General features: G+C 43.1%; 1 protein-coding gene across 1 annotated transcript; it reads right to left on the bottom strand.

Moving 5' to 3' along the window:
• Nucleotides 1-2,630: 2,630 nt before the first annotated feature.
• On the bottom strand, nucleotides 2,631-3,440 carry LOC139541882 (uncharacterized). Its single transcript, XM_071346766.1, has one exon. It carries the CDS (start codon nucleotides 3,438-3,440, stop codon nucleotides 2,631-2,633), a length of 810 nt encoding a protein of 269 aa, XP_071202867.1.
• Between the last annotated feature and the right edge of the window lie 12,181 nt (nucleotides 3,441-15,621).

Below are 15,621 nucleotides of genomic sequence, written 5' to 3'. Positions count from 1 at the left end.
CACTAAGACAGTCGTGAAGAGGGCACGACAAAGCCTATCCCCCTCAGGAGAAGGGGGTAGCGACGTCCCAAGGATTCCGGATATCACAGACCTACTGGCAAGATCACCAAGTCAGCCCAGAAGGTCACCAATTCAGCCCAGACCGCTCATAACCCTTACCTAACCGTAACCTTTTTAAATGTAAACTTCAATGTGGTATGCCCCCAAGTCAGCCCAGATAACTCAGATGATCAAATTAACCAAGCTGTGGCACTTCCCGGTGACTGGTATCTCAATCTCCACTCTGACCTGCTTTTCCACAATACAGACAAAATGAAGCGTCATCATCACCTATCCTCTGGTCATGATTATTAGGTTTACCTATTAAATAACGTTGGTTAGGTTTACCCATTAAATAACGTTGGTTAGGTTTACCTATTAAATAACGTTGGTTAGGTTTACCCATTAAATAACGTTGGTTAGGTTTACCCATTAAATAACGTTGGTTAGGTTTACCCATTAAATAACGTTGGTTAGGTTTACCCATTAAATAACGTTGGTTAGGTTTACCCATTAAATAACGTTGGTTAGGTTTACCCATTAAATAACGTTGGTTAGGTTTACCCATTAAATAACGTTGGTTAGGTTTACCCATTAAATAACGTTGGTTAGGTTTACCCATTAAATAACGTTGGTTAGGTTTACCCATTAAATAACGTTGGTTAGGTTTACCCATTAAATAACGTTGGTTAGGTTTACCCATTAAATAACGTTGGTTAGGTTTACCCATTAAATAACGTTGGTTAGGTTTACCCATTAAATAACGTTGGTTAGGTTTACCCATTAAATAGTTGGGACGGGAGCATGTATAGTGTGTGACTTTCTTTTTCTACAGTTTACTCTCCGTTAGTCAGCACCTCCACTAAATGTTTGTGGTGTGTGTCAGCTCATGCTTTTTACCACAAACAAAGTAGTTCCACACTATCTGTCAGCCGTTGTCAGTGGGAGTCCTTGAGGAAAGAAAGCAGTGTGTGTCAACGTCTGTAAGGTCAACTGTGAACTGTAGCCAACCAATCAATGACTGTATTAGGCACCATAAAGTTGGACTAATCCCCATGCTTCTTTTTCCAATGTTGTTCCAGATAAATAACAAGCAGACATGGGCTCTACAGGTCTTAAACATGAGGCGGGACTCTTAGCCGTACAAACAGTTCGGTGGGAAAAAGGCGATATGCCTAGTCTGTTTTCTGTATGTTGACGGTGTCAGTCAGAGTAGTGCAGTGTGTTAGCGTGACCAGTAGAGAGCAGGCCTCACCCAAGGTATCACCACCATTATGTTTCACATGTTGTACTTGATGGCAGAGCCAAGTGATGTTCTTAATTTGTCTATTAAGTGACATTAGTTGTTGATTTACTTGTGAAACATACACTGAGTATACCAAACCTTAGGAACACATACCTAATATTCTTCTTTGGGTGGTGGACCATTCTTGATACACACAGGAAACAGTTGAAAAACCCAACCGTTCATTCTGGATTCAAAGGCACTTAAATCTTTTGTCTTGTCCATTCACCCTCTGAATAGCACACATACACAATCCATGTCTCAAGGCTTAAAAATATATATATTTTTACTTCTCTCCTCCCCTTCATCTACACTGATTGAAGTGGATTTAACAGGTGACATCCATAAGGGATCATAGCTTTCACCTGGATTCACCTGGTCAGTCTGACATGGAAAGAGCAGGTGTCCTTAATGTTTTGTATACTCAGTGTACGTCTTGACACACCATTGAATGAGATATTGTACAAACCCCTCTAACAGACCCGATGACCTCATTGGTAATGTAATATTTGTATTTCTGGGCACAGTTTACAACCTTAATCAATCCAATACTAAATCAGTTTAGTGTGTTTTCACGTTTCTTTTCTAGGCCTACATGAGGACTATGAATACATGTGATTTCAGTGGAATAGTGTACAGTCATTGCACTTGCAGTTTAGCTTCACAAGGAATAAACAGTGGGGTTATTGATCACTGATTGAATGGATTTGATTAAGCTATTTTAAGTACATGCAACAAAGCAGATTTGTAATGCAGCACTTTGCCGATCATATATCATAAAACGTATATATTGTATTTATCTGGTGGTTACACACATTTTAGAACCCCATTTAAACTTTTGTAAAGGTTGGACCTAAGTGTTAATAAATTGGTGCGGAACTCATACCTCATCGACGGCCATAAGGGATTGTAGCCTGAGTGAGAATAACCCATATACTTTGGTCTAAAATGTGACTATTTTGGCTGCATATTATCCTAAATATTTATCTGTGCGACCTGGTGCTTTAATCTGGGAGCACCAGTACACCTAAACATAGTGAACCATGAACAGCAAAATGCTATTTGTGCCGTTGGAAGTAAGCAACATTGTTCAATTTGTATAATATTTTTGTGTCCGGTGTGCTCCGGCTGTTGTTACATGTATCTCTTGGAGGAGACGGGAAGTTGGTAAAAGGGCTTTAGGCTATTGTCAAACGTAAGAGCGCATTTCCGCCCTTCATTAGAGTTTTACAGATCGAAATGTGGACTGAAGGAAGCTTTTATGTATTTCAAAATGGCCTCCTATTGTAGTGATGCACGGGTTGACTCAACCTGCAGTCCCCTCGGTTATATCCATGGGGCTGACGGGTTTAGGGTTATTAGATATTGTGTGGATGTGGGTTGGATGAAGGGTGGGTGGATGAGGCGTGGGTGGATGAGGGGTGGGTGGATGAAGGGTGGGTGGGTGGATGAAGGGTGGGTGGATGCGGGGTGGGCGGATGAAGGGTGGGCGGATGGACGGTGGGCGGATGAAGGGTGGGCGGATGCGGGGTGGGTGGATGGACGGTGGGTGGATGAAGGGTGGGTGGGTGGATGGATGAGGAGCGGGTGGATGAAGGGTGGGTGGATGAGGGTGGGTGGATGAAGGGTGGGTGGATGAGGGTGGGTGGATGAAGGGTGGGTGGATGAGGGTGGGTGGATGAAGGGTGGGTGGGTGGGTGGATGAGGGGCGGGTGGATGAAGGGTGGATGAAGGGTGGATGAGGCGTGGGTGGATGAGGGGTGGGTGGATGAAGGGTGGGTGGGTGGATGAAGGGTGGGTGGATGCGGGGTGGGCGGATGAAGGGTGGGCGGATGGACGGTGGGCGGATGGACGGTGGGCGGATGAAGGGTGGGCGGATGCGGGGTGGGTGGATGGACGGTGGGTGGATGAAGGGTGGGTGGGTGGATGGATGAGGAGCGGGTGGATGAAGGGTGGGTGGATGAAGGGTGGGTGGGTGGATGAAGGGTGGGTGGATGCGGGGTGGGCGGATGAAGGGTGGATGAGGGGTGGATGGGGATGGGTGGATGAGGGTGGTGGGTGGATGAGGGGGGGACGAGCGGGTTGAATAAAGAGAAAACAATACCTTAAATTCCATAAATGTATAATTCTTGTGCAATTTATATCTATCTGCTGTTAATGCATAGGCCTAAGCTTTAAGTCTTAACTGTACCCGTGCCAAATAGAGTACACAGCCAATCGCCAAATAATGCTTTTGGGAATGGGCAGGCAAGGTTAACCTCAATCCACGGAGGCAAAAAGGTCATTGTCGAAGTTTACTTCAACAAGACAAAAGCTGCTGAAGGAGAGGTGACAATGAATAGAATGGAGGACCAGAAAGGTCATGTTTGGTAAAGGTCAGGTGAAGTGGTTTAACCATTTCTTGATACACTAAATGTAGGCAAAATTTGCACTTGGGAACAGGAGTGGAGAAATATGATTTCTTTCTTTCTGCATCTTGAGAGAACGCAGTGCTCATGTAGAGGTGCTGTCTTCATCATAAAAGCTGCATTTCAACCACACAAATTATGCATCGAAGCCGAACTGAAATCTTATCAGAAACACTTTGGGTAGTTTTCACAGCTTTCTTTATCTTTACAACCGGTCAAACTGATGTCAATTTGGACATTTTGTACAGAAAATTGTTCCCGTTCTTTTTTTGCATTATTGTATGAAGCATTCATTCTATCGATCTATTACATTATTCTGTTGAGTAATGGTTTATTTAGTATTCTAGAGCAGCATATGACAGAAGAGAAGCTACATGTATCTAATTATAAACAAGTTGACTAACAAATAGCCTACAGAAATGTTGGAAATTACAAGCAGAAACATATCTAAATGAGGCAAAAAAAACATCCTGCACCCACGGTCAAAGAATCGTTCTGCCGTCTCTGACTGTAGCCTACAGCGCATTTTCTATATTAGCGGGTCAGGTGCAGGCCTCAGATCTTCACTTTATCACATCTAGTCGGGTGGTTGCGGATGTGTTATTAGCAATTGCGGGCAAACAAACAGCTGACCCACTATCCTATTGGTCAATTATTTTCAACTCATTGACCATTCACATCATGTTTTGTTTTGTATTCCCATTGTGATTGGTCCTTGAACCCATGAGCCTATTTGAAATATATAAAAGCCTCCTTCACTTTTCAATCTGTCAAACCTGCTGATAAGCAGAACAACTTATATTGTTCACCAGTAGCTGTAGTGTTAACTTTCCTTTGCAGCTCACCTGTGAGAACCATGAGCACAAGCAAGTCTGAATAGGCTTTGTTGTACCGCAGATTCTGAGTATGATAGAGTAAAAACAGTTCTATATTGTGGAGCTCCGCCCCATAGAGGATCTCTGCTCCTATTGGTTTACCCTAGCTGCCTAGGCAGCAAATAGCCTGAGAAAATGTATGCATGCACCTGCAGCCAATGGGAGTCCACGTGCCCCTATATATTGGGACGCGTCCCCACAATCAGTCTCCCTTTATCTTCAGCGAGACTTGGACTGAAGAAGCCAGACGAAAAGAAGAGATAAGACTCAGGATGAACCCACCGTCGATCGAAGCCTCTCCTTCATCCTTGATAATGAACCTGCTGTCGATCCAAGCCTCTCCGTCGTCCTTCATAATGAACCTGCCGTCGATCCAAGCCTCTCCGTCGTCCTTCATAATGAACCCGCTTTCGATCCAAGCCTCTCCGTCGTCCTTCCTAATGAACACGCAATCGATCCAAGCCTCTCTGTTGTCCTTCAGAGTGAACAGGCGGTCGATTCAAGCTACTCCGTCGTTCTTCATAATGAGTACGCCTGGAGTTTTTCCACCCCCAAAAGCTTTTTTTTTTTTTTAGAGCTCAGTGTCGCTGCTTCTCCATGTTGATGGCTGTGGAGTCACATGACCTGTGTTCCGTGTGTTTGGGATCACAGTGGCCTCACAGATTCCCCAGAACGCACCAGCTGGCCCTTCTTCCTGTAAAGGATAGGATGCAGCTTTGGGCTTTCTTTTGTGAGGATATTCCCCTAGAGCAGTGGTTCCCAAACTTTTTATAGTCCCGTACCCCTTCAAACATTCAACCTCCAGCTGCGTACCCTCTCTAGTACCAGGGTCAGCACACTCCAGCTGTACCCCCTCTAGCACCAGGGTCAGCGTACTCTCAAATGTTGTTTTTTGCCATCATTGTATAAGCCTGCAACACACACTATACAATACATTTATTAAACATAAGAATGAATGTGAGTTTTTGTCACAACCCGGCTCATGGGAAGTGACAAAGAGCTCTTATAGGACCAGGGCACAAATAATAATATAATAATAATCAATAATTTTGCTCTTTATTTACATATATAACGTTATTTGTTCATCGATAATTGTGAATAACTCACCACAGGTTAATGAGAAGGGTGTGCTTGAAAGGATGCACATAACTCTGCAATGTTGGGTTTTATTGGAGAGAGTCTCAGTCTTAAAGAATTTTCCACACACAGTCTGTGCCTGTATTTAGTTTTCATGCTAGTGAGGGCCGAGAATCCACTCTCACATAGGTACGTGGTTGCAAAGGGCAGCAGTGTCTTAACAGCGCGATTTGCCAAGGCAGGAAACTCTGAGCGCAGCCCAATCCAGAAATCTGGCAGTGGCTTCTGATTAAATTCAATTTTCACAGAACCGCTTGTTGCAATTTCGATGAGGCTCTCTTGTTCAGATATCGGTAAGTGGACTGGAGGCAGTGCATGAAAGGGATAATGAATCCAGTTGTTTGTGTCGTCCGTTTCAGGAAAGTATCTGCATAATTGCGCACCCAACTCACTCAGGTCCTTCACTATATCACGTTTGACATTGTCCGTAAGCTTGAGTTAATTTGCACACAAAAAAATCATACAATGATGGAAAGACCTGTTTGTTGTCCTTGTTAATGCAGACAGAGAAGAGCTCCAACTTCTTAATCATATTGCCTCCATTTTGTCCCGCACATTGAATATAGTTGCGGAGGGTCCCTGTAATCCTAGATTCAGATCATTCAGATGAGAAAAAACATCACCGAGATAGGCCAGTCACGTGAGAAACTAGCTAGGGTAAACCAATAGGAGCAGAGCTCCCTATGGGGCGGAGCTCCACTCATAGAACTGGAGCTACAACTTCAGTTACTGTTGTGTCATGACCTTAATGACAATTGCACCTTTACAAGCAGAAAAGTGCTCGTCTCTCTAGCACAAGCCGTTTAAAAGATATGTCTCATACCGGAGCTAACATTGTCTCTTTCGATGCAGATTCAGGGCCATATATCTGTATATTTAAATATATACATATATCAACTATGTCACGGACTTGATTAACTATATTTGTTTAATAACAAACAACTGTGTCCAGACATGTTATCTAGTTGGCTAACAATTTGCCCATCTGTGTAGGCCATGCTGGAGGAAGAAGGGCAAGTTAGCAACCTGCAACTTGACCAGTATGTTTTATGGCACTGGAAGAAAGACAAGGGGCTCCTGGATGGTACCAGGAGATGTGCTTCATAAGTAGGCTAGGCTGCTAGGCTCCCGAGTGGCGCAGCGGTCTAAGGCACTGCATCTCAGTGCTAGGGGCATCACTACAGACACCCTGGTTCGAATCCAGGGTATGGATTAAGGTTAAATAAAACATTTAATAAAGTAATTAATGTAGAGAAGGCTATCTACATAAAAACATTTATTTTTGTTGGTTCTCCTAACTTTTTAAAACTTGGAAGCACCAGTGTTACCCGTAAACAAAGTAAACTTAGAGCCCTATACCGATCAAAAACACATACAGTTTTCTTTTGAAAGTCAGCGCCTGTCTACGAAAGCGGTCTGCTACTTACACAGATACACACAGAAGGTTATGAAGAGTGATCAGATGAATTGCAATTAATTGCAAAGTCCCTCTTTGCCATGCAAATGAACTGAAGTGATTCTCTCGTTAACATAGGTGTGAGTGTTGACGAGGACAAGGCTGGAGATCACTCTGCCATGCTGATTGAGTTCGAATAACAGACTGGAAGCTTCAAAAGGAGGGTGGTGCTTGGAATCATTGTTCTTCCTCTGTCATCCATGGTTACCTGCAAGGAAACACGTGCTGTCATCATTGCTTTGCACAAAAAGGGCTTCACAGGCAAGGATATTGCTGCCAGTAAGATTGCACCTAAATCAACCATTTATCGGATCATCAAGAACTTCAAGGAGAGTGGTTCAATTGTTGTGAAGAAGGCTTCAGGGCGCCCAAGAAAGTCCAGCAAGCGCCAGGACCGTCTCCTAAAGTTGATTTAGCTGCGGGATTGGGGCACCACCAGTACAGAGCTTGCTCAGGAATGGCAGCAGGCAGGTGTGAGTGCATCTGCACGCACAGTGAGGCGAAGACTTTTGGAGGATGGCCTGGTGTCAAGAAGGGCAGCAAAGAAGCCACTTCTCTCCAGGAAAAGCATCAGGGACAGACTGATATTCTGCAAAAGGTACAGGGATTGGACTGCTGAGGACTGGGGTAAAGTCATTTTCTCTGATGAATCCCCTTTCCGATTGTTTGGAGCATCCGGAAAAAAGCTTGTCCGGAGAAGACAAGGTGAGCGCTACCATCAGTCCTGTGTCATGCCAACAGTAAAGAATCCTGAGTCTATTCATGTGTGGGGTTGCTTCTCAGCCAAGGGAGTGGGCTCACTCACAATTTTGCCTAAGAACACAGCCATGAATAAAGAATGGTACCAACACATCCTCCGAGAGCAATTTCTCCCAACCATCCAGGAACAGTTTGGTGACGAACAATGCCTTTTCCAGCATGGTGGAGCACCTTGCCATAAGGCAAAAGTGATAACTAAGTGGCTCGGGGAACAAAACATTGATATTTTGGGTCCTTGGCCAGGAAACTCCCCAGACCTTAATCCCATCGAGAACTTGTGGTCAATCCTCAAGAGACGGGTGGACAAACAAAACCCCACTAATTCTGACAAACTCCAAGCATTGATTATGCAAGAATGGGCTGCCATCAGTCAGGATGTGGCCCAGAAGTTAATTGACAGCATGCCAGGGCGGATTGCAGAGGTCTTGAAAAAGAAGGGTCAACACTGCAAATATTGACTCTTTGCATCAACTTCATGTAATTGTCAATAAAAGCCTTTGACACATATGAAATTCTTGCAATTATACTTCAGTATTCCACAGTAACATCTGACAAAAATATCCAAAGACACTGAAGCAGCAAACTTTGTGAAAATGAATATTTGTGTCATTCTCAAAACTTTTGGCCACGACTGTATACACACACCACCTCACACAATTTACCAGTGATTTTACAAACGGTAGTGAGTATGGCCCAGTACATCTCTGGGGCCAAGCTTCCTGCCATTCAGGACCTCTATACCAGGGTTTGTCAGAGGAAGGCCCTAAAAATTGTCAAAGACTCCAGCCACCCTAGTCATAGACTGTTCTCTCTGCTACCGCACGGCAAGCGGTACCGGAGTGCCAAGTCAAGATCCAAGAGGCTTCTAAACAGCTTCTACCCCCAAACCGTAAGACTCCTGAACATCTAATCAAATGGCTACCCAGACTATTTGCATTGTCCCACCCCCCCTTTTTTTATTCTGCTGCTACTCTGTTATTACCTATGCATAGTCACATTAATAACTCTACCTACATGTACATATTACCTCAATTACCTCTACTAACTGGTGCCCCGCACATTGACTCTGTACCGGTACCCCCTGTAAATAGTCTTGCTATTGTTATTTTACTGCTGGCCTTTAATTAACTACTTGTAACTTTTATTTCTTATTCATATTTTTTAAACTGCATTGTTGGTTAGAGGCTTGTAAGTAAGTATTTCACTATACCATTTTATTTGATTGGTTATGGGTGGCTCTGCCCTGACCTCAATGTCTGACACATGATAAAGTCCTGGGCCTCTATTGGGCAGAGACAGGCACATTAATGGAATCCTGATCTGACAGCCAGTCTTTATTAAGTCCAGTGACATTGCCCTGCCTGTGTCTTCTGAGATGAATGGAGGTAATTTAAACCACAGCAGACAGATTGTACTATACAGGAATAAATAAATACCCCTGTGGCCAGAAGACAGATTTTATGTTTCTCAGATTGGTCTCAAAGACTAGACGTAACATAGTAAACGCGAATCCGGGACACTTTAATTAGTATGATGTGTTACGTTTGGTATGTTTACATAAGATAGAAAGTTACTTAAGGTTAGGGATAGGTTAAAGGGTTAAGGTTAGGGATAGGTTAAAGGGTTAAGGTTAGGGATAGGTTAAAGGGTTAAAGTTAGGGATAGGTTAAAGGGTTAAGGTTATGGATAGGTTAAAGGGTTAAGGTTAGGGATAGGTTAAAGGGTTAACCCTTTAACCTATCCCTAACCTTAACCCTTTGACCTATACCTAACCCTTTAACCTATCGCTAACCTTAACCCCAATCTCTAACCCCTAGAGCTAGCTAACCACCTAGCTAACGTTAGCCACAACAAATTGTAATTCGTAACATATCATACATATTGTAATTCGTAACATATCATGCATATTGTAATTCGTAACATATCATACATATTGTAATTCATAACATATCATGCATATTGTAATTCGTAACATATCATACATATTGTAATTCATAACATATCATACATATTGTAATTCATAACATATCATACATATTGTAATTCATAACATATCATACGAAACGGATGATGGACATCCACAAATTAATACATACCATACAAAACATAACATATAATATTAAATCAGTGGTGGCTGTTGAGGGGAGGACCGCTCATAATAATGTCTGGAATTGAGTCAATGGAATGGTATCAACCAGATGGAAACGACGTCTTGATGTGTTTGATACCATTCCATTCACTCCATTCCAGACATTATTATGAGCCGTCCTCCTCTCTGCAGCCTCCACTGTACACTAAATGGAGTGCCTCGGATTTACGTACAGAATAATATGAAGTGCTCTGAGACCACTTTGTGTTTGTACCCATGGAACACTGTGTACTATCCTCTGGCTTGCTGCAACAGTAATTAGCCTAAATGCTACAGCTCCTGGCTTTGATTTCTGTTTCCAAGCTTGTTCATAAGCAGCTCAGTCATGGGACAAATTAGTTTTCATGGCAATTTTACAGGGCTCCTTGCTGGCATGTTGCCTGCTCCTCTTTATAGCTGTCAGGTTGGAGCAGGTATACAGTAGGTAGTGGTGGTAGGGCCCGAACAGCCAGGAAACATTTCTGATGGTATGACCATGACACTAGACCGGCGGCGACTTGAGGCCTCTACTTTCTTTCTCTCTCTCTCTCTCGTTCTCTCTCTCTCTCTCTCTCTCTCTCTCTGTCTCTCTCGTTCTCTCTCTCTCTCTCTCTCGTTCTCTCTCTCTCTCTCATTCTCTCTCTCTCTCGTTCTCTTTCTCTCTCATTCTCTCTCTCGTTCTCTCTCTCTCTCTCGTTCTCTCTCTCGTTCTCCCGTTTTCATGTACTGCTGCTTTGTGTCCTTCTATTTTCCATTACAGCAGTTCAGCCATTAAAGGTGTCATTCCGACTCAGAGCTCGCTGTCTGGGAAGCTTGTAGAGGAACACAGTGTAAAACTGGCCAGGTCGCAGTTGTAAATAAGAACTTGTTCTCAACTAGCCTACCTGGTTAAATAAAGGTGGAATAATCTTTTATTTTATTTTAAATAACATAAATAATGAAATAAATAAAAGAGAACCGATGGGGGCAGGAAACGTGGATCTGATGAGAGTAAACAATAAAATAACACAGGGGGTTTGGAGGTGATGGCTCCGTTGGAGAACGGCCTTTTGAAATATGCTTTTACATTCATCATTAGAATACGAGGACAGGCCTACCCTGGCTCGTCTCTCAGAGCTGAGTGTGTTGAGACTGAGAGCATATTAACCATGATCAGGAGGCTTATGGCTTATTTATTAAGTAGTTCATTAAAGTGTACCAAGAACTACAACACATACTCATCTTGTCTATTAAAACATGCCTGATACCTACTCTCCCTCTTACTCTCCCTGTCTATTAAAACATGCCTGATACCTACTCTCCCTCTTACTCTCCCTGTCTATTAAAACATGCCTGATACCTACTCTCCCTCTTACTCTCCCTGTCTATTAAAACATGCCTGATACCTACTCTCCCTCTTACCCTCCCTGTCTATTAAAACATGCCTGATACCTACTCTCCCTCTTACTCTCCCTGTCTATTAAAACATGCCTGATACCTACTCTCCCTCTTACCCTCCCTGTCTATTAAAACATGCCTGATACCTACTCTCGCTCTTACTCTCCCTGTCTATTAAAACATGCCTGATACCTACTCTCCCTCTTACCCTCCCTGTCTATTAAAACATGCCTGATACCTACTCTCGCTCTTACCCTCCCTGTCTATTAAAACATGCCTGATACCTACTCTCCCTCTTACTCTCCCTGTCTATTAAAACATGCCTGATACCTACTCTCCCTCTTACTCTCCCTATCTATTAAAACATGCCTGATACCTACTCTGCCTCTTACTCTCCCTGGCTCTTTGCTTCTGATGGGAAGCGAGTGACAAGAACAATGATATTTCTTCTTAATGAAAACCTGTGTGGCAATTCTCTGACAGTAAATGAATCCCACATTACATTCATCTTATGCTTCATCACACAGCAGTATAGAACACAGAGCAGTATAGAACACACAGCACTACATAACCCATAGCAGTATAGAACACACAGCAGTATAGAACACACAGCAGTATAGAACACACAGCAGTATAGATCACACAGCAGTATAGATCACACAGCAGTATAGAACACACAGCAGTATAGAACACACAGCAGTATAGAACACACAGCAGAATAGAACACACAGCAGTATAGAACACACAGCAGTATAGAACACACAGCACTACATAACCCATAGCAGTATAGATCACACAGCAGTATAGATCACACAGCAGTATAGAACACACAGCAGAACATAACACACAGCACTATAGAACACACAGCAGTATAGATCACACAGCAGTATAGATCACACAGCAGTATAGAACACACAGCAGTATAGATCACACAGCAGTATAGAACACACAGCAGTATAGAACACACAGCAGTATAGAACACACAGCAGTATAGTACACACAGCAGTATAGAACACACAGCAGTATAGAACACACAGCAGTATAGATCACACAGCAGTATAGAACACACAGCAGTATAGAACACACAGCAGTATAGAACACACAGCAGTATAGAACACACAGCACTATAGATCATACAGCAGTATAGTACACACATCAGTCCTCCTTTTGATATTTGAAAGATATGTAAAAAGTGAAATCTGTTTGTTACGATTATGTAACTGAATAAAGCATAGAATATTATTGAATTGAGCTGGTCCATCTCTCTCTCTCTCTCTCTCTCTCTCTCTCTCTCTCTCTCTCTCTCTCTCTCTCTCTCGCACACACACACACACACACACACACACACACACACACAGTCTTCTGTGTTGAGACGGAGGCGCCAGTCTCTCTCTGTGGTTTCACACAGCTCTGCTGGCACCTGACTCGCTGGTTGCTTAGTCCTGTCTGGCACCTGAGTCACTTGCTGTTTATGAGCCAGGTTACTAGTTAGGGCAGGTCTGGGGCACAAGCTAGTCTGCGCTGCACTGTGAGGTTACGACGGGGGGAATCAGGGGGCTCGTGTTACATAGCTTTGCAGAAGTGTGGAGGAAGACTAGAGCCGTTAATTGTGAAGTTTTTAAAACGGGCATGATCTGACTTCACCCAACAGCCACATAACCACGTTCGTCGTAGCTAGATTTGAGAATGACTCTGGGGTACTCCTGAATATCTTTTAGGAGAAACGTCAACAACATAATACATATTTCTGTGTTGAAGAATAACAGAGCCTTGTTTCTGTGTTCATTAGTGTTCCTGGATATCCCGCATGGACAGTTTGTTTAACTCCTGTTTGAAATGAGTTTGCCACTGAATCGCTATTGTAATGTATGCATTCTATTTCTTACTGCATTGTGTACATATCCAAGCAGCCTGGAGCTCTGTGAATGATGAGCTCTGTGAATGAGCGCTGTGAATGAGCGCTGTGAATGAGCACTGTGAATGAGCTCTGTGAATGAGCGCTGTAAATGAGCTCTGTGAATGAGCTCTGTGAATGAGTGCTGTGAATTAGCTCTGTGAATGAGCTCTGTGAATGAGCGCTGTAAATGAGCGCTGTGAATGAGCTCTGTAAATGAGCTCTGTAAATGAGCTCTGGGAATGAGCTCTGTGAATGAGCGCTGTGAATGAGCGCTGTGAATGAGCTCTGTGAATGAGCTCTGGGAATGAGCTCTGTGAATGAGCTCTGTGAATGAGCTCTGTGAATGAGCTCTGTAAATGAGCTCTGTGAATGATAAGTGAAATAGCTACGGCTGGTGTGTTAGTATGCCAAACACAACCCAGCCAAGTGAGCCTCACTTTGTTCCCTAAATGAAACAGTCAGGTCCAACGTCAGACCTACCTGCCATTGTTGCTCATGAATCATGTTCTGTAAGGCCTATTTAGACACAATGTGGAGGGAGAGATAGCAGGACTGGACTGTTCGTGTGGTTGTATGCAGGATAGAATTACAACAGTGACATGGTAATGGCCCAATGGGCATCAGTATGAATGTATCCAAAATGTCACCAGAAATGCCACACCTATCTAAATACATTAGTGTTAAGGTCAGTTGTGGTGTGTGTCTCTCTGTGTGTGTGTGTGTGTGTGTTTCAGCATGACAATTTTTTAAATGTAACCTTTATTTAACTAGGCAAGTCAGTTGAGAACAAATTCTTATTTACAATGACGGCCTAGGAACAGTGGGTTAACTGCCTTGTTCAGGGGCAGAACGACAGACTTTTACCTTGTCAGCTCGGGGATTAGATCTAGCAACCTTTCGGTTACTGGCCCAATGCTCTAACCACTAGGCTACAATGCACCTGTGCACAAAGTGAGGTCCATACAGAAGTATTATGTTGAGATCAGTGTGGGAGAACTTGACTGGCCTGCAGAGAGCCCTGACCTCAACCCCATCGAACACCTTTGGGATGAATTGGAACACCGACTGTGAGCCAGGCCTAATCGCCCAACATCAGCGCCCGACCTCACTAACGCTCTTGTGGCTGAATGGAAGCAAGTCCCCGCATCAATGTTCCAACATCTAGTGGAAAGTCTTCCCAGAAGAGTGGAGGCTGTTATAGCAGCAAAGGGGGAACCAACTCCATATTAATGCCCATGATTTTGGAATGCGATGTTTGACGAGTAGGTGTCCACATACTTTTGGTCATGTTGTGTATTGTTCAGTTATAACAACCATGAAAGGCATCAAATCAAGCTTTATTTATACAGCAGATTACAGACATGGAATGCAACACAATGTGCTTCACAAGAAGAAGAAAACATGAATAAAAACAATGAAAATAAAAACTGAAATATTTACTACACAGCAAACATGAGAGAATTACAATAACAATTTGAACAACTAAAAAGCACCCAGAGGAAAAGCAAAACTAAAAAGATGTGTTTTAAGATCTCTTTTAAAAATGTCCACAGTTTCAACCCCCCTCAGGTTCTCTGGCGGGTTATTATCTGGATTCATGGTCTCTATGATCTAGGTCTAGTCTATATAGTCATATCACCTCATCACTTCCTGATTCTACCAAACTCTCCTACTGTAACTGAGAACACTAAATCATTTAGCGTAAGAAATTAATTATTCAGAGAACGTATTAAAGTCTGCTTGTCGTGAGCATTTTGACCGACCCCTGTAAGGAAAATAAGTCAGTCTACATGTGTCTGTGAAGATAGAAAGACACGTGTGGAGTCCATTAGCTGCAACTCAGAGAATCTTTAAGATGACTGAATGAAACACATTGGTTTTCAAATAAGAGGATGGCAGGATTTGTTAGGCTAAATCAACAGCTAAATGTTGAGACAATGTGTAACGGGGTTCCTCTCTCTCTTCATACGAAGAGGAGGAGTAGTGATCGAACCAAGGCGCAGCAGGTTGTGAATACATAATGATTTATTAAATAAACAAAACAGACAAAGACGAAAACGAACTATACTTGATATAACTAACAAAACAACAAAACGATGTAGACAGACCTGAACAAACGAACTTACATATACACGAAGCACGCTGACACAGGAACAGACTACATAAACGCACGAACAAACCGAAACATTCCCGTATGGTGTAACATCGACACAGACACAGGAGACAACTACCCACAAACAAACAGTGTGAAAACACCTAC

Source organism: Salvelinus alpinus, chromosome 17 (genome assembly GCF_045679555.1).
Source record: "Salvelinus alpinus chromosome 17, SLU_Salpinus.1, whole genome shotgun sequence".
Lineage (NCBI taxonomy): Eukaryota > Metazoa > Chordata > Actinopteri > Salmoniformes > Salmonidae > Salvelinus > Salvelinus alpinus.
Note: the sequence above shows the minus strand (reverse complement) of the source record. Positions and strands in the feature narration are given on the sequence as shown.